This window comes from Dioscorea cayenensis, chromosome 20 (genome assembly GCF_009730915.1).
Source record: "Dioscorea cayenensis subsp. rotundata cultivar TDr96_F1 chromosome 20, TDr96_F1_v2_PseudoChromosome.rev07_lg8_w22 25.fasta, whole genome shotgun sequence".
In the NCBI taxonomy this organism is placed as follows: Eukaryota; Viridiplantae; Streptophyta; class Magnoliopsida; order Dioscoreales; family Dioscoreaceae; genus Dioscorea; species Dioscorea cayenensis.
In genome coordinates, this window is record NC_052490.1 from 31,696,646 (window position 1) to 31,720,393 (window position 23,748).

At 36.4% G+C, this 23,748-nt stretch overlaps 4 protein-coding genes across 5 annotated transcripts; 3 read left to right on the forward strand and 1 right to left on the reverse strand.

Moving 5' to 3' along the window:
* Positions 1-877: 877 nt before the first annotated feature.
* LOC120251523 lies at positions 878-3,313 on the forward strand. Its single transcript, XM_039260066.1, has 2 exons — positions 878-1,254; positions 2,600-3,313. The coding sequence occupies exons 1-2, from the start codon at positions 926-928 to the stop codon at positions 3,084-3,086; spliced, it is 816 nt and encodes a 271-aa protein (XP_039116000.1). The 5' UTR covers positions 878-925; the 3' UTR covers positions 3,087-3,313.
* A 174-nt stretch (positions 3,314-3,487) lies between these two features.
* On the forward strand, positions 3,488-5,558 carry LOC120251455 (probable protein ABIL1). The gene is made up of 10 exons (XM_039259972.1): positions 3,488-3,500; positions 3,660-3,823; positions 3,893-3,979; positions 4,083-4,165; positions 4,382-4,532; positions 4,612-4,711; positions 4,792-4,867; positions 4,940-4,992; positions 5,084-5,193; positions 5,286-5,558. The coding sequence occupies exons 1-10, from the start codon at positions 3,488-3,490 to the stop codon at positions 5,436-5,438; spliced, it is 990 nt and encodes a 329-aa protein (XP_039115906.1). The 3' UTR covers positions 5,439-5,558.
* Positions 5,559-5,725: 167 nt separating this feature from the next.
* LOC120251522 (protein timeless homolog) lies at positions 5,726-16,078 on the reverse strand. 2 transcript variants are annotated; one of them, XM_039260065.1, is made up of 20 exons: positions 15,872-16,078; positions 15,615-15,767; positions 15,373-15,532; positions 14,645-14,963; positions 14,222-14,356; positions 13,932-14,121; positions 13,707-13,837; positions 12,063-12,278; positions 11,804-11,970; positions 10,611-10,689; positions 9,748-10,251; positions 9,311-9,669; positions 9,102-9,218; positions 8,919-9,029; positions 8,503-8,697; positions 7,938-7,997; positions 7,582-7,800; positions 7,331-7,432; positions 6,663-6,779; positions 5,726-6,055 (listed from the first exon to the last, which is right to left on the reverse strand). In XM_039260065.1, exons 1-20 carry the CDS (start codon positions 15,972-15,974, stop codon positions 5,785-5,787), a joined length of 3,708 nt encoding a protein of 1,235 aa, XP_039115999.1. In that variant the 5' UTR covers positions 15,975-16,078; the 3' UTR covers positions 5,726-5,784. The 2 variants fall into 2 exon arrangements, with proteins under 2 accessions (XP_039115999.1, XP_039115998.1); XM_039260064.1 differs by having other exon boundaries at positions 7,938-8,006.
* Positions 16,079-18,214: 2,136 nt separating this feature from the next.
* On the forward strand, positions 18,215-23,732 carry LOC120251676 (plastidial pyruvate kinase 2). The gene is made up of 12 exons (XM_039260287.1): positions 18,215-18,621; positions 18,949-19,236; positions 19,341-19,506; positions 20,350-20,484; positions 20,637-20,747; positions 20,848-20,936; positions 21,528-21,590; positions 22,097-22,272; positions 22,417-22,519; positions 22,613-22,761; positions 22,921-23,029; positions 23,428-23,732. Exons 1-12 carry the CDS (start codon positions 18,391-18,393, stop codon positions 23,533-23,535), a joined length of 1,728 nt encoding a protein of 575 aa, XP_039116221.1. The 5' UTR covers positions 18,215-18,390; the 3' UTR covers positions 23,536-23,732.
* The last annotated feature ends 16 nt before the right edge of the window (positions 23,733-23,748 follow it).

The window sequence follows — 23,748 nt, forward strand, 5'->3', positions numbered from 1 at the left end:
TTTTTTAAATACGACTCTGATGAGGAAAGATATCACTCCTCCTACGTAGGACTGGCTAAAACTCATTTAAACAATATAATGCTTTAGTTTGGACCAGAATATGAACAATACCACAGATAAAATATTTCGAACATGCACCTACCACACTACTAAATCTTTTTACCACCCGACAAATCAAGTGTTGTCTATAGGGGTGTAATCAATCGAGTTCGAGCCGAACAGTAGCGAGCTCGAGCTCAACTGAAAATTCGGTACTCGATACTCGGCTCGAGCTCGATCGAGTATTTATTTTATAGCTCGAGCTCGACTCTATACACAAATCGAGCTACTCGAGCTCGCTCGATTAAGCTCGAAAAAACTGAAAATAACCATAAACATTATGCTCGAGCTCGAAAGTTTTTCCCCTTGATTTTTATCAAATAAATCTAATATTATATATATACATACATTATCGATTAGGCTCGCGAGCACTCGAGCCAAGTATCACAATACTCGAACTCGGCTCGCTCGACTACTCGAGCTCGACTCGACTGTGACCGAGCCGAATTCGAGTTTTCACCGAGTCGAGCCCGAGTAGCTTGCGAGTAGAGGTGTATCATTTACACCCCTAGTTGTCTATCACCTATTTTTCATAAATTTTGGGTTCACTCAAATATACTACTATGGAAAATTTTTTGTTTAACTTTAATATATTTGTAATTTTGAAAATTAAAAAGGTTATATATGTGAAAAATCCACATGTTTATAACCTTATCCTATTTAATATTTCGATATTATCACACATCATATTCATAAAGTGTACTCGCCTCAGTCTCCAGAAGAGAATATATCGGAATGCAGATATTTGTAGAATGGGAGTGAATTTATCAGAAAATCATGATACTATCCTTTGCACTTGCTTTTGATTCGCTGTTTCGGATTGCGAATGGCGCTTATGCTCCCGATCCTGGAGATCGCCGGAGTGGCCACGAGGCTCGCCGGAGCTAGGGTTTGTGCCTCCGGGCGGGTGAAGGATCCGGAAACGAGGGTTGGTAGGGATTCAGACCCGTTGCGAAGGCTCGGAATCTCGCCGCTTTTTCCAACTCCGTTGCTCTGCGTTTCTTCGCCGCCGTCTCCGTCGCTGAGGGAGAAGCAGGAGAACGATGGAGGTGGAGATAAGGGGGATTACTATGTTAACATGGGTTATGCTATTCGGACTCTCCGGGAGGAGCTGCCGGAGATGTTCTATCGTGAGCCTTGCTTCGATATCTACAGGTGTGTGATTTCCTTGAGGCTCTTTGAGCTATGTTTTGTGGATTTGTGTGTTATTCTTGATAATTTTTGTACTAAAATTGGGTTTTTGCTGGTATATTTGATAGGTTGTGCAGTTGTTTTAGGATATCTTTTTGATTGATTTGTTGATCCTTTGAATTGCACGATCCTAGAAAAATGAGGAACTTTGTTCAATCACCAAGCAAGTGAAGTGAAGATTTTGGACTGTAGTACAAGTTTTAAGTTTAAAGAGAACTTGTGATTTGAGAGTTCATGTTAGAACAAACAAAATTTTTTAAGATTCTTAATAGTTGTAGGTGAATATTGGTTATTTGGTGTGGCATTTGCAACAAAGTTACTTTTCAGCATGGATTGCCTATGAGCAAAAGCATATAGTTTGATTTCAACGTTTTGGATAATGATCCCATTGTTAAGGGAAAATTTACAGTACTGATGAGCTAGTTTAGTTTATAGTATAAACCAGAGGCTGTTTATAATCTGTAGGTTCTTTTGGAGCAGAGAGATTGGAATTGTTTTTAAGTGAAGGGAAAAAAAACTCCTACTGAAATATAAAAAATACAAGCATTAATAAATCAGGACTCAACTTGGTGATGGGACAACAGTTGTAACATTAAGATGCGTTGATAACAAAGTGTCATAATATGATTTTTTTTCTTTTTCCTCTTTCAACTTGTGGATTTATATATAGAGGATAAGTATTAATCATTGGTTTATGTTTTGCAAATCTCATCAAATTTATCATCTATTTTACCCTTAAGTTCTCTAAATAGTCTTGTTCCTTTCCTTTGATGCCCTGTGACTGTAATGGAGAACATCTGAAGCTTTTTAGGTTTTAATATCAATCAACATACTTACTGTATGCTTCAAAGCCCTGGTCTTGTGTTTGGACAGTAATATAGTTAGCTATGTAGTCTAATGTGCGTCGAACTCAAATCATGAACTTTCATTGCCAAGTGTAATGACACTGTCAGGGCTATTTTATTGAGAATTTGATTAAACTTTTTCAATTTAGCCTTTTCTACAAAATAAAGCTACATTGTTCAGGAATCCTGAAAAAATTTAGCTGTGTCTGCTTATGGAATCTAAATATCTCCGCTTGGGCTATTGGATGTTTCTACATATTGAGTTTTTCATCTTTTACATATTTTTCCTTCATGGAAAATGGTTATAATAGCTGAATGATGTACTTTGTCTATGCTCTACCTTTCATCTGTAATTTTCTGTCAGATCAGCTGATGGCTTCTTTTCATATATCTGTCATGTAATCCTTTTCTTCCATCTTTGTATTGTTTTCCTTTGCAATTCTAAGCTCCCTTTCACCTTATAGGGATGATGTCGTCTTCAAAGATCCAGTGAATGCATTCACTGGCATCGACAACTATAAATTAATATTTTCTGCTCTCCGCTTCAGTGGTCAGTTGTGCTTCAAGGCCTTATGGGTTGAAATAGTGAGTATATGGCAGCCAATGGAGAACATCATAATGATCCGATGGATTGCCCATGGCGTCCCTCGGGTGCCTTGGGAGAGACGCAGTCGCCTTGATGGCACATCTAAGTACAAGCTTGATAAAAAGGGGAAGATTTTCGAGCATCGAGTTGACAATGTGGCTCTCAACTCGCCTCCGAAATTCAAGGTCCAAGCCGTTGAGGAAATGTTACATTCTCTTGGATGCCCATCCACACCTAAGCCAACTTTCTTCAAAGCATTGTTCTCAGCCACACCATATATGGCTGTCATGCTGAGATTCACTTGGGTGAGGCTCTATCTTGCGCTTTGCCTCACTCTTGCCTGGCGATACGTAGGTGAAGAATGACTAGTTAGAATACAAGAAGTTACAAGAAATTTTGGCCAGAATGCTATACGATATTGTCAAGCAATCTCCAACCTGATGGCTGTAATGTTGTATAGTATCGTGTTGTATAGTTAGATACACTCTTTGTACCAGTCTACAAGCATAAGAGTATACATTATGAAGTGTGGTCTGAGAAGCTGTGAAGACTATTATGATTGAATAAATGCAGAATTCCATGTTTCTCATTCTGAGTTGCTTCTGTGTCCCGGCTATAAATTGCGCATGAGCTGTTTGTACCCTGTTTGTTGGATGCCTGCAGAAAAAGGTCATCAGCCCAAAGCCTCATGAAGCCCCCACTAGATTGGTTATTCCCTTGTTTCTGTCTCTGTCTTTGAATGAATGCCTGTTGCTGCAATGCAATAATGGCACCTGAGGGTGAGCCCCAGTGCCAACAAACCCACTTGACCTTGTTCTTCCAATGATACAAATAATAGAATGAGTAGCAAGACTCTCATTGAAGCAAAAGCAATGGCTAAGCATTAGGAAATCATAATCAATACCAGTTGGTTTAGACTAGCAAGACTATCATTTAAGTTCATAGCTTCACATTGGTTGTCTGCCCCACTGAAACACATTCTACAACCACCCATTCCTTCATAGAAGATAAGCTGCAACGACTTTTCCTCCAAGTTGGTTTTTGGTTTCTTTTTCTTCAATCAACCCTCACTTATTATGTGCAGAAAAAAGGAAAATGCCAGGTAATAGCTTTTTAGATTCTGCCACCTGTTTAAGCTCTTGTATATTATGTTTTTCTGAGAGAAATGCAGCAGCAATTGCAGCAGGAGAACCCCACATCCATGAGCTTAAACGATGTCTCAATGGAATGCAACAAGAGCTTTGTAAATGCCCTGCAGGTGACTCTGAATTGTTTTGTTCCTTTTATTTAATGAAGCATTGATGATTACAGTTTCCTTTCTTTCATTCTTGTTTGAACTCTCATGTCCCTTTGGTTTGTAGGAACTGAAGAGCTTGAGACCTCAGCTCTACTCTGCTGCTGAGTACTGTGAGAAGTCTTATGTTCATAATGAAGAAAAGCAATTGTATGGTTGTCTTCCCTCTTCTTTCACTAATGTCCTGCAAAGCATGCATAGAATTCAAGCTGTATTTTGCAATAATCCTCTTTCTTACCATGTTGTCAAATTTTATTGAGAACTTAACTAAATTTACCGAAAGATATCCCTGCTTTGTTAGTGTTTCATGCTTGAATGATGATGTGTTTAAACTTATTTGTCTTTTGAACTAAATCTTCCTATCAGAGTACTGGATAATCTAAAGGATTATGTGGTCCGAGCCCTTGTGAATAGTGTGGATCATCTTGGTACAGTTGCAAACAAATTTACAGACCTCTATGAACAACAGAGGGTTGATGCCTTGACTTTGGAACTAAATGTCTCATGTCTAAATCAGGTACATTTATAATAAAAAAAATTGGGAGTCTATTCCAAAATGTTCTGGATTGAAATTGGTGTTACTTTGTTCCTTTCAGAGAATCCTTACTTGCCAAACATACACAGATGTCGAAGGTTTGCGAAAGCAGCAAACGTTGTCATCCATCATAAGACATCAGAAACATTATATTCTGCCTGGTAAGATGTTAACTTATTGTATCACTTTAGGCAATGATACGATGCAGACAGTAATTCGACCGTTTTGTTTCACAAGCTAGAAACTTTAAGCAAAAAGGCACAGAAAAGTCCAAACCAACAAACAAATGCTGCACAAACTGGAGCACCAACACAGAGGTGAGCTTTGAAACATCTGGGCTAGTTTGTTCTCTTATTACACTGACATCTATTGAACAACCAATGTTACAGCACTGGAGATCCTGATGCTCATTTGCCGGCTTCTGAGGACTATCGGCTTCCAGGTATCCATTAAATTATTTTGCATATTGTTTCATGTTTCTTCTTATTTCTACATCTCAAGATGAAATTTGCAATATTATTACCTTCTGAAAGCAGATAGAGAAAAAGCTGCCTCAGCCTCACAATCATCAATAAGAAGTTATCCTAAGTCAGCTACCTTAATTCCTCGATCAAATGTGGTTTCACAAAGATTTGATGTTAAAGTAATTACTCTTATCATAATTATGTTTAATTTTGAGTAATGATACTGACATAAAATGGGAAGATAATTGCAAATGGAAAACTTCTCTTGCAGAATCCTCCAGGGGTTCTGAAACCTTTGACGCCATTTAGATCCTTTGACAAGTCCAGAGGCTTTGAGCTTCACCGTCGCCCACTGCATAGCAAGAGCATGCTTGTATCTCTCTTCAGCAAAACCAAATCCTCCAAACAAAAGAAACTTAAGTGACCCAATGTAATCTCATACTTATGTTGTTGTTTGTATTAGCTGGAGTATTATAGCTGAAATTGTGAGTTGTAACCAAAGTTCTTCCTAGTTTGATGCCGTTAATAACATGAATTTTGGTAACCTTGGCTTATAGTCGATATTCCCCGCTCATATAATAATCCTCAATAAAGTTAAGAAGAATATAAAATAAAATAAAACACACCCTGTCAGTTTTTAACTGTAGCTCAAGTTAGTCTAGATGATCATCAGCAATCTTCACACCTGGTGGCATGTACAAGATGGAAAAGCCAAAAATCAAGTCCATGATTCAGCATTGCTTCAAATGCAAAAACTGCTTTTGTACTATTTATTCATCATCGTCGATATCAACAATCATCTTAAAAGTTCTCCTGGATCCTGGTCTTGTGGACTGAACCGGGCTTGTATCGTCTCCTGAATCAATGATGTCCTCAAGCTCCTTGTGTTTTTGGAGCCACTGGTCTGCATGTTGATCGGCGGAGATGGCCGGACCTCTGTCTGGTTCATCAATGTCGGAATCATTCAGCTTGTCCTTGAGACTATCAGTTCCCCTCAAAGCAGCCGAATCAACTGCTTCCAGTCCACCAGATCCCTCATCTCTGTGGAATCAGCAGGATCAGTGGTCATGTTTACATGCATTGGTAACAAAAATGAATGCCTTTCGTTGTAGTGTGATTTTTAAGATCAACCATAAATAACGGTATAAAACAATGATTTTGCCATATCCACAAATTTTATTTTATGCATCTAGCACTTTGGTCCATAACAAAGTCGATGTTTACATCATAACTACATTTAGCGATGCTAATTGCTGTGACTAAAGAATAAAAGGATGAAGCACAAGAGATGGCTGAGATGGCTGCAGAAGAGGATTCACACTACAAAGTATCTCGAGCTAATCCTTGCAATTCATCATTAAGTATAAAAACTTGGTTTCCGGGCAATAACTTGAAGTGATTCTTGGTTTCACCTAAGCTGGTTATTTGGGACACAGAAAATTGACTATGCACGCGAACATTTCCTAATTACTAGATCTCATACTGGACCATAGACTAAAATCCATGATGTTAATCCCCGAAATAAACTAAATTTTGCATTTATTCACGGGAAAATAAATCTGCAGAGTGCTCGACTATGTGCACATAACTGCATAAACACTAATTGTAAATGTAAGACGTTGCAAATAAATAATGGAAAGTAACTTACATCTGCATCCTGTTCAATTCCTCGTCATGGACACTATTTTCTTGTTCGGTCGTTTCATGGTTAGATATTTCTGTTGCTGTAACCTGAGTTGACGGCTTGCTCTTTTTTCTTGTGTTCCTACAAAGAAAACAGCCCACAGATTGAAGCAAAGCAATGTAGTAGAATAGCAATGAACATGATCCAGTAAGTGTGAGCATATAAGGTGAGAAACTAATCAATAAGACTATGCGGACAGTTAAGTCAGTAGAATCAGATCCATTGTATGAAGTATTTTAAGGCTTGAAAAAGTTCCAGCTTCTGTTGAGAATATGAGCATTCTATTTTCTTTATCATGCTTTATTTTTGCAAATCAGTTAATAGGTATATTCATTGAAGGGTTCCATTAGAATAATTACTGTTGATGGAGAAAAATAAACAGTGGCAGAAAGCCACTGTCCTGCATGTTGGTGCAGATTGCAGGGGATGCCTTGGGCCCCAAAAAAGAAGACATTCTCCTTGTTATCTGCAGGCACTACATTGCATATAACTAGGAAATAAGCAGCTTCATCACATTTAAGTAAAATATCGACACAGGCACATTCATATGAGAGTACCCCGTTTTCCTAGCTCAAGCTTGATTATGATTAAAAAGATTGTAAATATTTGAAGTTCAGATGCACAAAGCCAACCTTTTTTTAATTGCAAGTAGTGTTTCTTCATCAGATTGCTCTCCTCTATCAGTTAACTCCATGTCACTCGACTGCTTTGAAGTTTCTGATGATTTCATTTTCCTGGCAACAAGGCCCAAATTCTTTAGTTTAGCAACTTGTGCAGCAGTATATTTTTAAGTAAAATATCAACTCCGACATAATCATATGAGCGTCCAGCTTTCCTATCTCAAACCTGAGAGATATTTGAAGTATAGATGCACAAAACTCACCTTTTTAGGATCGCCTGCAGTGTTTCTTCATCAGATTGCTCCCCACTGTCTGTTAATTCAATGTCGCTCAACTGCTTTCTAGCTTCTGATGATTTCTTTTTCTGAGGAACAACAAGGCCCAGATTCTTGAGTTTGCGAGAAACTTGCGCAGCAGTATATTTACCCTCACCGTCAAGAGCGTTTGCAATCATGTGACTGCACTTCTTGTGATCCTTGAACCTATAAACAACAGGTAAACTCAATGGTACATAGTCATGAAGAATAAAGATCGAGTATAATCACGTATTTTTATTGAAGGGAATGAAAAATTTGAGTGAGCTATCAATTCATTAGATAAAGTTTCCGAAACTACGAACCGTTCAAATAAGACTTTGATCTCATGTTCCTGCTCTTCACTGAAGGCTCGTACTCTTTTCCTATTATGACTGAGTAAATCAGAAAGCAGCAATATAAGCAAATCTGACACAATTATCATAAGCTTGGTCTATAAAATATATTAAACCTTCACCCCATCAACTTGCTAAACACAAATTACCAAGTTACTACAGACTTTTACTTATACCATATTGCTTGACCCAGATAGTTGTTCTCCAAATTGCCACGTTTGTAAATCACTTATCAGTTTTACCATAAAGCCAACTAAATTTATGTATGCCATGTTAAAGTTTGTAGAAATATTAAAATAAAGGGGCCCTACAAAAACAAATTTCCAAACGTAAACGTAAATTAGAAAGGAACAAGACTAATATTGGAATAAAGAAAATAACTAGGACCCTTTATTTTGAAAAATACATTTGAACATGCAAAAATATTATTTCTTGCATAGCTTTGGCCAGTGATGAAATAATCTTTTAAGAATCATTTTATAGCGTCCCTATAGCTAGGTATATTACAGAAAAATTTATCTGAAGCGAGACTTACGTAGAGGTTTCCGGAAACGAACTATCCTTGAGTTTGTTTGAGCTGCCAGGAACATCATCACTCACAAACCTTTTCCTGCCAGAGATCTTGAGACCTAACCGCCTAAGCTTAGCAGAAACATGAACAGCGGTTATTTTTCCATCAGGATCCATGGCTTCTGCAATAAGACGACTACATCGTGCATCATCCTTGTATCTGAAATTTCCAAAATCAGAACCAAAGTGAGATATTTTATTATTAAAAAACAGGACGGAGTGGAACAGACAATCTGCCCACTTTACGTAGCATACTGAATTATTCTCTTAATTAAGTCAGGATCAACATTAGCTTAAGACTTCTTTTGTCTAACTTGGGTTAGCATGGCAAGTTCTCTGCTAGCTATCCTATAAGCGAATTCTCTATAATGTCACACTTACTTTTCATACAGAAGTCTCAAAGTATCCTCTTGCTCTTGATCAAAAACAGGCACAAAACCCTTTTGCCTTTTGGAAGGCTTGTGTCCTTGAGGATCAGATGGAACACCCTCACTGAACCAATCAAACATGACAGTTATTCGAAGGTAGAACCAAGAAAAATTGAATTCAGTGAACTCTTCTTACTTTTGACCATTCTTATCAAAATCACCATCCAACATGGATGTTGGGCTACTTTGAGATCCCACACTTCGCTTAGAATTCAGAAAATCCTTCCGAAGATCATCAAGTGAATTCTCCAGCCTACACAATAGCATGGACATAGTAGGCTTTAGCTAAATTGAAAATAACAGAGTATAAACACTGCATTGAGTTGAGCATAACACGAGTCTTACCTTTGATCATTAAAATTATGTTGGATAATAACATCAGCTTCATCATCACCGAGAGATTCTGCCATGCTTTTATAGGTTGACCCTGCTCTGTCATTTGGCTGACCAACTTCACCATCAAAATTTCTTATTTCACCCTTCAATTTGTTGAGATCACCTTGTATAACTTCAGCATTTATGCAGTGGCATTCTTTGCGTGTCTTCCAGAAGAGCATTTCAACAAAAAGCAAGGGTTGATGTTTAATTGTTCTCAGCATTCTCCTCGCGACCTTGGAAAGAAAATCGACAATATTTTTGTATTCATTTGACACAGATGACTTTTGTTCAGCCAAAATCTCATGAAATGTTGTCATAAGTGACAGCTGCAAGTTTAGCCAATACATCATTAAGTAACCTGATTGAGGCCAACATAACATAAATATTTCATGAGCGGGATTTACCTGATAGAGCATTGGATACAAGTCTAAATCATCACAGAACCGCTTCAGCATGCATGTTATGTAGTGATTCGTACAAGCTGAGTTGCTTTTATAGAATTTCAGTAACCAGCATAAATTACGAATGGAATCCTCACTTGCAAAACTTACAACCAACTTAGATATATTGAAATCAACCTCATACGTAGCAGGCACCTCATCCTCACTTGAAGAACCATCAGTGTCATATACTGGATCAGCAATATTATCATTTGACCTTTCAATATCAATATGAGAAGGACCATCTGTAAGATTGCCTTGTCCAAGTGTGGCCACTCCTGGTTCAGTGATTGGATTAGAGGTTGAAGTTCCTAATTCTTTGTCAACAGTATCTGGCTTCGATAATTCCGCAGAAGAAGGGCTTCCAGTCTTTTCTGGATTTTCCTTGTCTTTACCCTGATTAGCGACTTCCACTTCATTGGTATCTTTTGTTTTCTTTTTTCTCTGTTTTCTTGACTTCCTTGAGACCTGAATCATAATCAGTTGGCCACATTAGACATTAGGGAAAAAAATAAAGAAATGGCAGCACCAAAAGACCTATAGCGTACATATCAACAAAGTAATAATTAAAAATCATGCTTGTTTTAGGTTGAAAGGGCAAGCAGATCAACATGAACATACAAACAGATATGCAGGGACAGGATTACTGTTTACACATATACTATCACTTGCTACAACTTAATTACACGGCATAAGCATCACAAGAAACATGTTTAATCAGAGTGATAACATGCAAATGACCAAGACCCCCAAAAAATGCCATGCTGCCTTGAAGTCTGTGATACTCATAAACTGGATGTATTAAAAGGAGCCAGTGTTAAAAATACCCTTAATGTGCCACGGTCTTGAAGTTTCTCCATTAGGCGCAGGACAATATGTATTATTTCAAGTAAATCTGCAAGATCACTGTAAGAGGCAAAAAACACATATCAATTCATATACTAATAAATTCAAATGCAAGCCTAAGGTAGAGATTTGCCCCTTTTTATGGAACGCTAACGCAATTAAACAATACCAATGATGCCACAAATAACATAATAAGGGTTAGCAAGGGAATAAGCGCATGATACTACTAGGTTTTGCAAATGTTCCACTTCAGGATTAATTATCAAGTATGATACAATAACATCTTGTTAATAACATCTCAGATAATAATTAATAGCTGGCTGGATTCTTTTTTTTGGAGTTTAATTGGAACTGAGAATCAGATCTATTTTACATGTTAACCTGAAATTATGAGCACGTAATGCAATGGAGCTTTCAAATTGAGTTTTGCTGATGTAGCTAATATAATTTCATTGTAAAAGTAATAAGCAAAATGATATTAGTAATGACAGAGAACTGGAATTAAAGCATGGCAGAAATTGATTAGCAAAGGCTAGATAGCTAAAAAGGAGAATAACCCAACTAAATCAACCAATAATTTTTTCTGATTCCACCTCCCATGCACCTACAATCATCACAGGGAAGGCTTGCAAACGAATTATGTCCATACTAATTAAACCAAGAGGAAAAAGAAAATTTTGGTCCAAAAAAAAAAGAACTTTCAAACTACCTTTTCAGGATTTTTTTTATTATTTTACAAAGGGACAAGCCTTTGTCTAGTCAAAGAACGTGCGCGGAGTTAATGTCTCAAGCGCCCTCACTTTGGGTTATTGGGGTTCGCATGAAAAGTGCAAACTCCTACTTAGTTAATGTCTCTACGTGGGTTTTGAATCCACAACCACCTGACCCAAGTGGTTTGGCCCAGGAAATAATTTTTTATTGCTATGTTCTTGGACTTTTTATTTAGGAAAAGAAGAGATGAATGGCGTATAATATGAAAAACACAAAGCCAAACGAACCAGAGAACTGGCATTATAAGAACTCTGTTGAAATTCCCACATCTGGGTAGGAATATTTCCAAAAGTTAGTCCAATTGCTTGTGAAGTAGGCTCCACAGAGCTACAAATGGACAGGACAATTATGACTAAGATGTCAAATAAATAAGAAAAGCAAGGAAAAATTCCGTGGCACAAACCTTTTTGGTTGTTTATGGGTGTCAAAAGATTTGAACAAGTTCAAAAGGAACTGAGTCAGCCCTTCTTCTGTCTGATCATAGAAGATCTTGTATAATAGTACACGAGCTGTGTGACTCTCTTTGGAATCTTCCGGCAATAATTTCAGCACTGTATCTAACATGCGAATCTGCAAAACAATGCAACCATTGGAACAGACAGTTTACCAGAGTAACAAGGATAATACATATTGAATGTAATTGCAACAGGTTTCCTGCTCACCATGTTCTTAATTAGAGATCCTGCTGCAGACAGAGATTTAAAGTCGTTAGTTTGCTTCAACCCCTCAAAGGTTTCACGCCACTTAGATATGACTAAAGAGAACATTGCCTCATTGACTGTTGCTGCAATTGGCCCGCATAAGCTTCCATGGAATAGGTTATCAGCAGGTCCATGATCTGGAGCAGCTTCAGATATAGAATCCTCTGTATTTTGCTTCTGACAATATAGATAATTGGGAAGTTCAAATGCCGTCAAACTTTTCCAATAAGAAACAACACAAAATGCACAAATCAAACTGAACAAGATCAGAACATGCTATGCAGCTAGAAACTTTCAAGGGAATACTTGCTGTAGTCAATCTACTTGAGTTGTAAGGCCTATACTTTGGTTTTGAGTAAAAAAAAAACGCGCATATTTTACATTTAGATAAAAATATGTAGCTTTTTTTGCATGTATTTTTTAGATCCAATAAATATACTCATTGGTTTACCGGCATTTTAACATTAAGACAAATCTGGATGAACAAACCTCCTTTCTTTGCCTTCCTCTTTTAATTTTTGAAGGTTATGCAAACACAGCCAACCCTGTCCCAAAACCTTCCGTATTTGGCAACTCAACTTTCCGAAGACACCCCATTTATCCCTGGAGAGGGTGATACGTGGCGCAGGCATGACAATTTACACGGCTAGGGGCCTGACCCATCCAAATCTGACTTATTAATTACCCAAATTTTCAGATTTCTTAATTTATTTATTTATTGGGAACAAAAGATGAAGGTTTTACCAATATATACATATATATATATATATAAGATAAAAAAATAAACTCAGGCCAGTTAAGGGAAAAAAAAAGAGAGAATTAAATAAAGGATTAATTTAAGCGTAAGAGTCAAAAGGGTCCACAATTTTATGTGGAGGGATCAAATGCATCAGGAAAATTGATATAATGAATCTTCACTTAGAATAACCTGCTTGATCTCGAAGGCAAGTGAATCAAATTTATGTAATCCTAAATTGAGAGGGAATTAGAAGGTGAAAGCATAGGACTTCTAGCAACTTGGAAAGAATTTTATAATATCCAGTATGCAAAAACAGTTGAAATGGGAAAGTGCAAATAGAATAACAGCACAAAATAATTATGCGCAAGAATCTCCAGCATAACTTGTGAAGGTTTGAACGTTGAACATCTAGAAAGATAGCTAACCAGATCGCTCCAATATCATGCAAGGAGAACCACCCAAGGTCACATGTCCCTAATGTCATAGTAAAACATCTATACACATTGAGTACCCAGAATTATCCTATCTTAATCCATCTTCAATTCTTGAATTAGTAAATTTGGGAAGAGGATTGAAACAGAAAAATAAGGAAAGGTAATGCAAATACTGTTGCGCCATTTGGTATTATCAAAGAAAATTACCTACTAATCTAGTCTAGATATTATGCGAGGAACATAACATGAAAATTCTAGGATAAGGACATCTTCACAATAAGACGATTTATTCTTCTGCCGGTCAGGTTGATGGTTGGATTCTGCATCCTCCTCAAAGTGGTTTATCCAACTTTCTCAATATATATATATATATATATATAGAGAGAGAGAGAGAGAGAGGATAAGTATTGGTTACTAGGCCAAAATTCTTACCTTTGAACTTGAGATCCTCTGGTATTGAAAGGCTATTGCAAACTGAGCAACTTGAAAAAATATGATAATGTCAGCGTTCTGAACAGCTTGATTCTCATTTATGATGTCACTAAACACAGACTGCATAAGAGCTGATGAGCAATGTGTTACAATAAGCCAACAAAGCTAGAACATAAAAGGAAGCAGAAACTATAAAAGAATAGAACCTCAGTCCCATTAACTTACCGTTATAACCTCCTGATAAGAATTGGTTTAGAAAGTCATACAGCAGTTGCAAAATATTCTCTTTTGCTGAAGATGCACTCTCATAGTCCCATGCAGTCTTTTTCACTGGACCTCGATGAATTTTGTGAACTTTAAGCATGCCATCTCCAGCACAAACTGGATTACCTTTATATATAGTTCTAGAACCATCCTAATGCCAGCAAAAAGGATTAAATGAAGATTGAATTATATTGCTAACAAGAATCAAAAGCATCTCTATAAGGACTCTGACAAATGAACAAAGTACATGCCATGGTAAGCCGAGTAAACATCCCAGAGAAGTTTGAATGGCATTCTGAGTTCCTTAATCTGGTGATTCTTCCCTTGCTTTCTTCTTCCATCATTAATTTAAGAGAATCTACAGACGTTGCAACATCTTCATCAGCCTGCACACAAAAAGTACTAAACTATGGTTTTTACAATGTCCACAGAATTTAGCTTATCAATAACATTTGTACCTTACAGAAGAATGTTATCAAGCCTAGACTATACTCATGAATAAAGAATTGAATTTTATTATACCTTTCAAAACTTAAGACAGATCAATTCACACATAAAGTGCAGACTAAAATAATTCTCACTTTAGCTTCTTTGAATCAAAGCGGTGGAAAAAGCAACAAAAACACAGGAAAGAAAACAATGGTGATGTCACGCACAAGCAAAATTAAACAAACCTTTGAGCTTTTTTTTGAAGCTTTTAAAATTAGATCTGCATCCTGTCCCAGAAAGATGTAGTGGTAAATTTCCAGTAAGAGCAAATTGTCTTCATGAAGATAGCCACAAGAACCATCAATATGTTGAGTAAGAACTAAGATAATATCCATGGCATTCTCCTGAAACATGAGCTCCAGAAACCTCTCTCTCAAAAACAAAAACTGAGTGGTAGATCCAGATGCCTTATGGTGTAATGGAATGTCTTGGATAGCTAATGCATTTCTGAACAGAGTGAGCACTAGCTGAACCAACTTCCAGTCATCCTCTGTGAATGCATCACTGGCAGCCATTTGTATTAAAAAAGTAAGGAGCTCATGCACAAACTATGGCAAGTACTACAAAGGCTAATGATGAGTAATATCAATAACAGAACAATAAAAGGATAGCATGTACTGCAGGTAACAGCCATAGATTAGAGTTCACAAGAAAATAAAGCTAAGTTCACCATAAGTTAACTGCAATTGCTTCATGAAAATCTAATTTACCACTGAAAAAAAAAGAAAATTAACTAAAACAATAATTATTCTCTTTTCATTAAACAATCAGTAACGAATCATTAGTGACCAAACTTGCAAATTAAATTTTAATTTTCATCCCACCAGCAACAAGTTGGACTATTTTATGAAAAGAAAGGAATTCAATCACAGCTTTTTGCTAAAATTTTTAACAATTCAAAAAATTGATTTACCGCTCCAAATGATCCAAAGGGTCTTCAAGCAAAGAGACAATTGACGCTAACACAACATTGTGCGTCATCGCAGCCTTTAAGTGCCACATATACTCCATCTGTTGAGCAATGTCACACGAGGTAGGGTCTATAGGCATAGTAAGGAACACCAACACCTTCACTGCCATTTCCAGACATAAAGAAAAGTACAGAAACGATCACTTCCAGTTCTTTTCACAAGTTTAAATCTATAAAAACCTTACCAGCATTTATAACCAGATTGCGATCGCTCTGGTAATACTCTATAATCGGAATCAGATCCTGAGGCACAGTTCTCCATTTACAGATCTGTTTGAACACATCCCGCTGCATTGGATCTTCTCGTCGGAGATATCTCTGCAAATCCTTCAAATTATCTGCAAAGGAGCCACGATACCAACAAAAAAAAGGAAATTTTAATGAAATTCACGGAAACTAAAACCACGATATTAGAATTCAAGCTTCAAGATTCAAGAACTACCTAAGCAGTGCTCGCTCTTAACGTAGCCTCGGATGCCGCCATTATCGTCCTCGTCCGCGAATCCTAAGCCCGTGCAGATGATGGAAAGCCCCTCGGCATCCATTTCTTCTCCGCAATCGAGAAATGGAGCTTCTCTTTTGGATGCTCTTCGATCGATTAGGGTTTCTGAGGGATGGAATTGACGTTAAGGGCACGGGACGGAGACGAAGAAATTGGGGATAGATTTGGGAGGGAAATCCAAAAACCTCTAGACTCCCGCCAATTTGGAGGGTTTTCCCGCGCTATTCCAGGTGAGGCACGTGCTATCCGCGTGCGCTAATATAGAGTGGTTTTATTTATTTATTTATTTATTATTGTCCGATATAATTGAAAATTCCTTTTTATTTTATTTCAGGTTTTCATTAAATTTGTTGATTGAGTGTATTTTGGTTTTATTATTTGTAATATTTGAGTTGATTCACAAGTTATTCTCTTTGGTAATTTATTATTTTCAAACATATAAAAATTAAAAATTCACAAGATATTAAAGAAATAAATCTATTTTATTTATGGTTTAAAATTAACATAGATTTACTTAAACCAAAACAAATAATAAGAAACTGTATGATTAACATTCCTAGAACTATTTGAAATTTTATTAATTTGTTAATTTATTGTTTGGCGGTGCATCAACAATACACTAGTATATGTATTTTTTAATAAAATGGATGAAGTATAACTTTATTAGAAAATCCGAAAGCTATTAAAGCCCCCCTCTTCTTTATATTTGAGCTATTTTATGTATAAATCCACGGTAAATTTTTCTAGGGAGTACTTAAGTTTGGTCTTATATCAGTTTGAGCATTAAGTTTTAATTTCATTTCTCTCATGGATAATTGGGGATTTGGTAGATTTTTGGTGATGTGGACACTGGAAAACTTGCGTGGATGCCCTGTGTCCACGTCACCGACTCGCCAACTTAGGCACTCAACTAATGTGGCTTTTTTTTTCCCACGTAGGACGTACCTGTTAGCTTCTCTCTCATCATCATTTTCTTTTTCTCTCTCTCCAGAATACTGAGACTGGTGATGTAGACCCAGGGCATCCACGAAAGTTTTTCGGTGTCTACATCACCAAAAATCCACCGAAAATCCTCAATTGTCCTGCCGAAGAAATGAAATTAAAACTTGATATTTATTTTGATACAAATTGAAAGTCAATGCTTAAACTGATATAAGACCAAAATTAGGTACTCACTGAAAAAATTTACCCATAAATCCACCATATGTAAAATAAAAATTAGTTTGTTGTATTTTTTTTATCATTGATAAAATTACATACTTTTTAATATTTTTATTTCTGGTTCTTTATATTTGAGCTATTTTATGTATAAATCCACCATATGTACAATAAAAATTAGTTTGATGTATTTTTTTTTATCATTGATAAAATTACATACTTTTTATATTTGGTCAATTGTATAAATATCTTTTTTAAATCGTACATACTAAAATTTAATTATTATTTTTTAACACGTGATTTATTTGCTTTATTATTATTATTATTATTCGTATGTACTAAATTTAAATTATTTTTTAACTAAATTTAATTTTTATTATTTAACACATGATTCATTATTATTATTATTATTAAGCAAATGACAAACTCTATTAAGTGATAAGCAAATGACAAACTTTATTAAATGATAAGCAAGTACATAATAAACTTATTATAATGGCTTATCTATCTCTTGAAATATATCATAGGTGATTTAAAAATCCTTATCATGCAATCACCGATAAAAGAGATATATCACTTTTCATGAAAAAAAACTTCTATAGATTTAATAAATAATACCTAAAGGTAAAATAGTGCATAAAAAACATTGTATCTATTAAAATTACAACAGTGCATTTTACCATCAAACAAAAACCAAATTGTTTTTTGTTTTTTTTTAAATGAACCATATTAATTAGAAAGAGAAAAGACTACCATATAGTAGTAGTACATAAAAAGTAAAAAATATTAAAGCGTGATAGATATTTCACAATAAAAGCAAATAAAAAAAATAAGATAAAATAATAATAACAATATAATATAACGTTGTACACGTCCTGATCAACGATGACATCCAACGGTCCAAGTTCTTGATCATCAAGCGTTCCACTACTCCGCCGGTTCTTCTCATTATCATATTCTCACTCCACGCCAACCAATAAACACAAAAAGTCTTTCAATCCACGTGAAACAGGATTCAAGACCACCAAAAACACACTCAAATGGCATTACCGTAATAACTCCAACACTTCAGGGCTTTTCCGGTAAATTCAAATGCGCCGTTTGAAATAGGTTACCTGACGGAGACTTCGATGAGAACAAGCTCTCGGCTTCGATGAGAACGAAGCTCGATTTCCTTCTATTAATGGCGGCTTGAGCTCCCCTACGATCTCCCCGAGGATAGCACTACGAACGAAGCTCTTGCTTTGTTCTTCCCCTCTCTCTACTAGGTTTTTCATCGTGAGCTTGAGGAGGTGGTAGCGATGGCGCAGGTGGTGGCGGCTGTTCGAACCGTGCAGGTTTCATGCCCTGGATCCGGTCGTGGGGGAGTCTTGCGTGAAAAGCTTAAGCCGGAGAGTGTTCCGATGAGGTTCTACAAAGCGAAGGAGAGGAGTAGTAAAGGTCGGTGCTGGTCGCCGGTTGTCGCCGTGGCTAATAGATTGTCTCGGCTTGAGACTGAGGTTCTCCCTGTCTCGCCGGAAGATACTGTAAAGGTCTCTCCTTTCATCTTCTCTGATATATCTATTGCGTTGTAGCGTTTAAATGTTTTGCTTTTGTATTCTAGATTTATAGGATAACTAGTCACCTCTGTTTTGTCAAATTGAGCAAAGATGAATGCTTCTAAGCTGTTAAAACTTCGATTTACTTGATTTTTTTAAAGATGGCATGCTCGAAATTGAGAGTGTGTTCACTTCTTTTTTTTTTTTTTAGTATATAAGCTGCAAATAACCATTGGTTCTATATGGAAAATTTATCATGATTCGGATATTTTCTCCTGTTTGTGTGAGTTGTACATGAACGCTGGCATTGTTGGTTTTTAGGATGAAGAGCAATTCAGGCATCTGAAGGGGATGCAGCAACTTAATGATGGATCGTCTGGGGTGTGGTTGAAACCCAATGTGAGGCGCAAGACAAAGATTGTGTGTACCATAGGTCCCTCTACCAACACCAGGGGGATGATTTGGAAGCTTGCGGAGGCTGGTATGAATGTTGCTAGGATGAATATGTCTCACGGAGACCATGCATCCCATCAGAAAGTCATTGATTTGGTTAAGGAGTATAATGCTCAATCAAAAGACAATGCTATTGCAATTATGCTTGATACCAAGGCAGGTTTTATCTGTGAAATTTTCATTCATAATTCAACTTTTGATGCATAAATGGTATATTCACGTTCATCTAATGTATGATATTGTCCCTTTGTTCATATCAGGGTCCAGAGGTTCGGAGTGGTGATGTGCCACAGCCAATTGACTTAGCACCTGGTCAAGAGTTCACCTTCACAATAAAAAGAGGGGTTAGCACAGAGAACTGTGTCAGTGTCAATTATGATGACTTTGTTAATGATGTTGAAGTTGGTGATATGCTCCTTGTAGATGGTATGCAAGAATGCCTTTCCGATTTTCACTGATTCATGCTTTCATGTTTGTCTATATGCTAATATGCGCATGCATTTGTGTGTGTTCATATGTATGAATATATGGACAACTCCATGAATATGGATATGCTGTGGCATTACATCTAAAAAGATAAAATTTTAGAAAATCTATCAAAGGACTTCATGTTAAATCTCTTAGATCTATGAACGATATGCTTACATCCACAAACTTATGATATTCTCTGAGCAAATGATTGTTATAATCAGAAATGAACTCAACTGTCCTTATGCAGGCTATCCTCAAGTTTTACCATTTTTTCTCTGGCAGAGTTTTGAAGTTTTTACCTAGTGTGATCATCAGCTATAGAGATATCTGTGTTTGAAGTGAATTTTGGTTAAAAGAGTAACCTTACTCATGAGGATGCCTCAGGGTCATCTGAACTTTGGAAAAAGAAGGCCCTCTTTCTTGGTGATCATGTGGTGTCTGTTTCTTATTATGTTAGATTTCCACTAGAGATTTCCAATTCCATCTGAACTGAACTTGCAGCTTTTTTGACATATATCAAGCAACTAACCACCGGGTAAATTGTACCTTTTTTCTTTTTAAAATTCGACGTACAGTTTCGTACATGGCTGATGGGCATTCTCTTTAGTTTGAATGTTTGAAATGGAGGATACATTGAATTGGTATTGAAGTTTTTCTGTTAAAAATATGCCTTTTTTTTTTTTTTTTGGCTGACTTCATTTCCATCAGTTGACTATTGCATGACCCAAAGAATATTATCATTTAATTTGTTACATTCTCTAGTTATTGACATTGTTTTGATCATAACTTGTCTTATAGGAGGAATGATGTCCTTGGTGGTTAAGTCTAAGACTGAAGATTCTGTTAAGTGTGAAGTCGTTGATGGAGGCGAACTTAAATCAAGGCGGCACCTAAATGTTCGAGGGAAAAGCGCTACTCTTCCATCTATCACTGGTTAGAGGACTATACAACTCTATCCTCTCCATCTCATTAGTGATGATTCTAATTAATTTCAATGCATTTTCCCTTTTGGCATAAACTTTTTAAAGTTGTTGATCTACTTCATCCCTATTTATTTATTGTGAATTTCTTCTTATCTAATTTAGAAAAAGATTGGGAAGATATCAAGTTTGGCGTGGAGAATGGAGTAGATTATTATGCAGTTTCATTTGTCAAAGATGCACAAGTTGTCCATGAATTAAAGGATTATCTACGGGGTATTGCAAACTGGAACGTTGATTATTGATTTGCCTTTTCCTTCTTATTTTGCTACTTCTTTAGTAAGCATCAGTCTTAATGCATTTCATGGCTTTTCAGACTGTGGTGCTGACATACATGTGATGGTGAAAATTGAAAGTGCCGACTCCATTCCAAATCTGCATTCCATTATTACTGCATCTGATGGGGTGAGCACATTAACCTTTGTGGCTATATTAACATGACGGTTCGGATTTCATGAAGCTGGTTATATTATATCTAGAAGAATTAAGTGAATGGCATACATGCTTATCTGAAGTATTCTGGTCTTGATCTGAGCTCTTTTCCCTATCAAACTAATATTTGACAAAATTAGTCTCTTCAAGAATGATCTTTACATCTTCGGTGATAATTTAAAATTTCTTACCCATATTTCTATCTTATGGTAGATATGTATATGGTGTCAAATTCCATGTGTGTGAAATTTCATGTGCATATGCATTCAAGAATATATTAAATAATTAATTTTGAAGTGCACATAATTTGTGCATTTTAACTTATTGGTTAATCTCATATCATATTCTTGATAGTTTGGGTTCTTAATCTTGGAGAATAGAATAGCACCACCATAAATTACTTTCTTTATGAAAGTTTTCCCTTTTAAAAATGTTTGTGGATTTCTTTCATGACTGATGTAGACTTCTGTCAACAAATTTCAAGCTTGAATATGATGACTAGATCTTGTAGCTTTTGATGATGCTGATGATTTTCTCCTTTGGGTTATTTATGTTCAATTCTAGGCTATGGTGGCCAGAGGTGACCTTGGAGCTGAACTCCCAATTGAGGAGGTTCCGCTATTGCAGGTACGTGCTTTTTCCTGGATCATCTGTATTAACTTAGTTTCTTCAAGAATGATATTTTGCTTACCATTAGAAGCAATACTGTTCTTTGATTATAATATTAGATTAAAATAATATAGGACCTTTGGGTAAAGTTTGCTTTAGAAAAACATTTATTACATTATTGTGGAGGATAGCACTTCTGTCACAATTGTTCAGATGGTGTCTTTGTTAATAGCCTGAGATTTGAAATCTTTTTAATGGAATATTTAGCTTGTAGTTATCCATGTTATTGCATGTGGACAATATTTTCTAGTCACTGTGCCCCAACTTAAAAGAGCAGTGGTAGTTTATGGAAATATCATCCTCATAATGCACATGAAGGTGTGACTTGGGTTCAATAATCCAATGTCCCTGTTTGTGATTCAATTTGTCAGCATTCTCTTGATTAGCTTTTTAACTTTTGTTGAAGTCAGTCAACGTAGGTGTCACCATATGATGAACTTAGTCGTTTAGCTCTTACATTGCAGGAAGAGATTATCAGGTTGTGCCGGAGCATGGGAAAAGCTGTTATTGTAGCAACAAACATGCTGGAAAGCATGATTGTTCATCCTACACCAACACGGGCAGAAGTGTCAGACATTGCCATTGCAGTGCGTGAGGGAGCTGATGCAGTCATGCTTTCTGGTGAAACCGCTCATGGAAAGTATGAAGATTTCTTCTTTTTCCCTCTTTAGTTTGGGGTAGACTAGTAGTGTGAACCAGTTTCATATTTAACCAACTCCGATATATTACATAGCATATGCAATCTGTGACTATATGAGCAACTAAGAAAATAATTATGCTCTAGGTATCCGCTTAAAGCTGTGAAGGTCATGCATACAGTAGCTTTGAGGACTGAAGCAACCATTGTTGGAGGGGAAAAACCAGCTAATCTCGGTTTGGCTTTCAAGGTGAAAATCGAGTTTTTATGCTATTGGTGATTGTGGATTCTTTATGCTGGCTGGAACCTGCACTTATACTCATGATATTTGCATGTCTTGTAGAACCACATGAGTGAAATGTTCGCTTACCATGCAACAATGATGTCAAATACTCTAGGGACATCAATCGTAGTATTTACCAGATCTGGATTTATGGCTATTCTGCTTAGCCACTATCGACCTTCCGGAACCATATATGCCTTCACAGATAAGTGAGTATCTTTCCTCTAATTAGACCAATACAGTAATAAATTGACTGTCTAAGGAATTATCTCGTGCATTTTTTTTTAAAATTTTAAAATTGTTGATCGGATATTTTTTTATTGTTGAGTGACACAGCATGTAACCCTACTAAATTTATGACCTTGTAGTGAGAGAGTGAGGCAAAGGCTAGCCCTTTATCAAGGCGTTTGCCCCATATATCTGCAATTCTCAAATGATGCTGAAAAGACCTTCACTGATGCTCTCTCTTACTTGCAGGTAAGTTTGCATAGCTAATTCTTTTCTATGTTGGATCATAATGCTGAATGCTTTTCACAATACCCCTGTTTATTACATAAGAAATAAACTAGGAAGAAGCAATGCTTTAGATTCGTATGACCAGAAACTCCCCATGTGACTGAAGAATAATACATCAACATCATTGGCTTTGTTCTTTAGAATCAAACATCTGAAGTCTTATAAACAATTAAATTTGAAGATCGATCAAATCTACTGATTCTTAGTCTTGAAAAGGAAATAGGATAGGTAGGACTCTGTTTGATGATGCTGAGTTAAAATGGACATAAAAATGGAAGAAACAAGTATAAGAGAAAAGAGAGAGCGGTGAGTTGGTCGAACTTCATGCATGCTAATAACAATACATGAATTTGATGCAGAAGCAAGGAATGGTGAAGGAAGGTGAGGAGGTAGCACTAGTACAAAGTGGTAAACAAGCCATCTGGAGGTCTCATTCCACACACAACATCCAGGTCAGAAAGGTATAAAAGTTACAAAGCACATGGATACATGTCTACCAATCTGGAGACTTCCAACTTGTTGAGCTATCGAAAAATCTTTTCAAACTTATTATTGTTGTTGTTATGATTGTTCACTATTAGATTGTTTGATCTAAATGTTAGATTGCTTAAGATTGATTGCAAACTTAAATAAAACTCTAGACTCCGTTCCTAGATTTGCTGTCTCTTATGCTTTTGTGA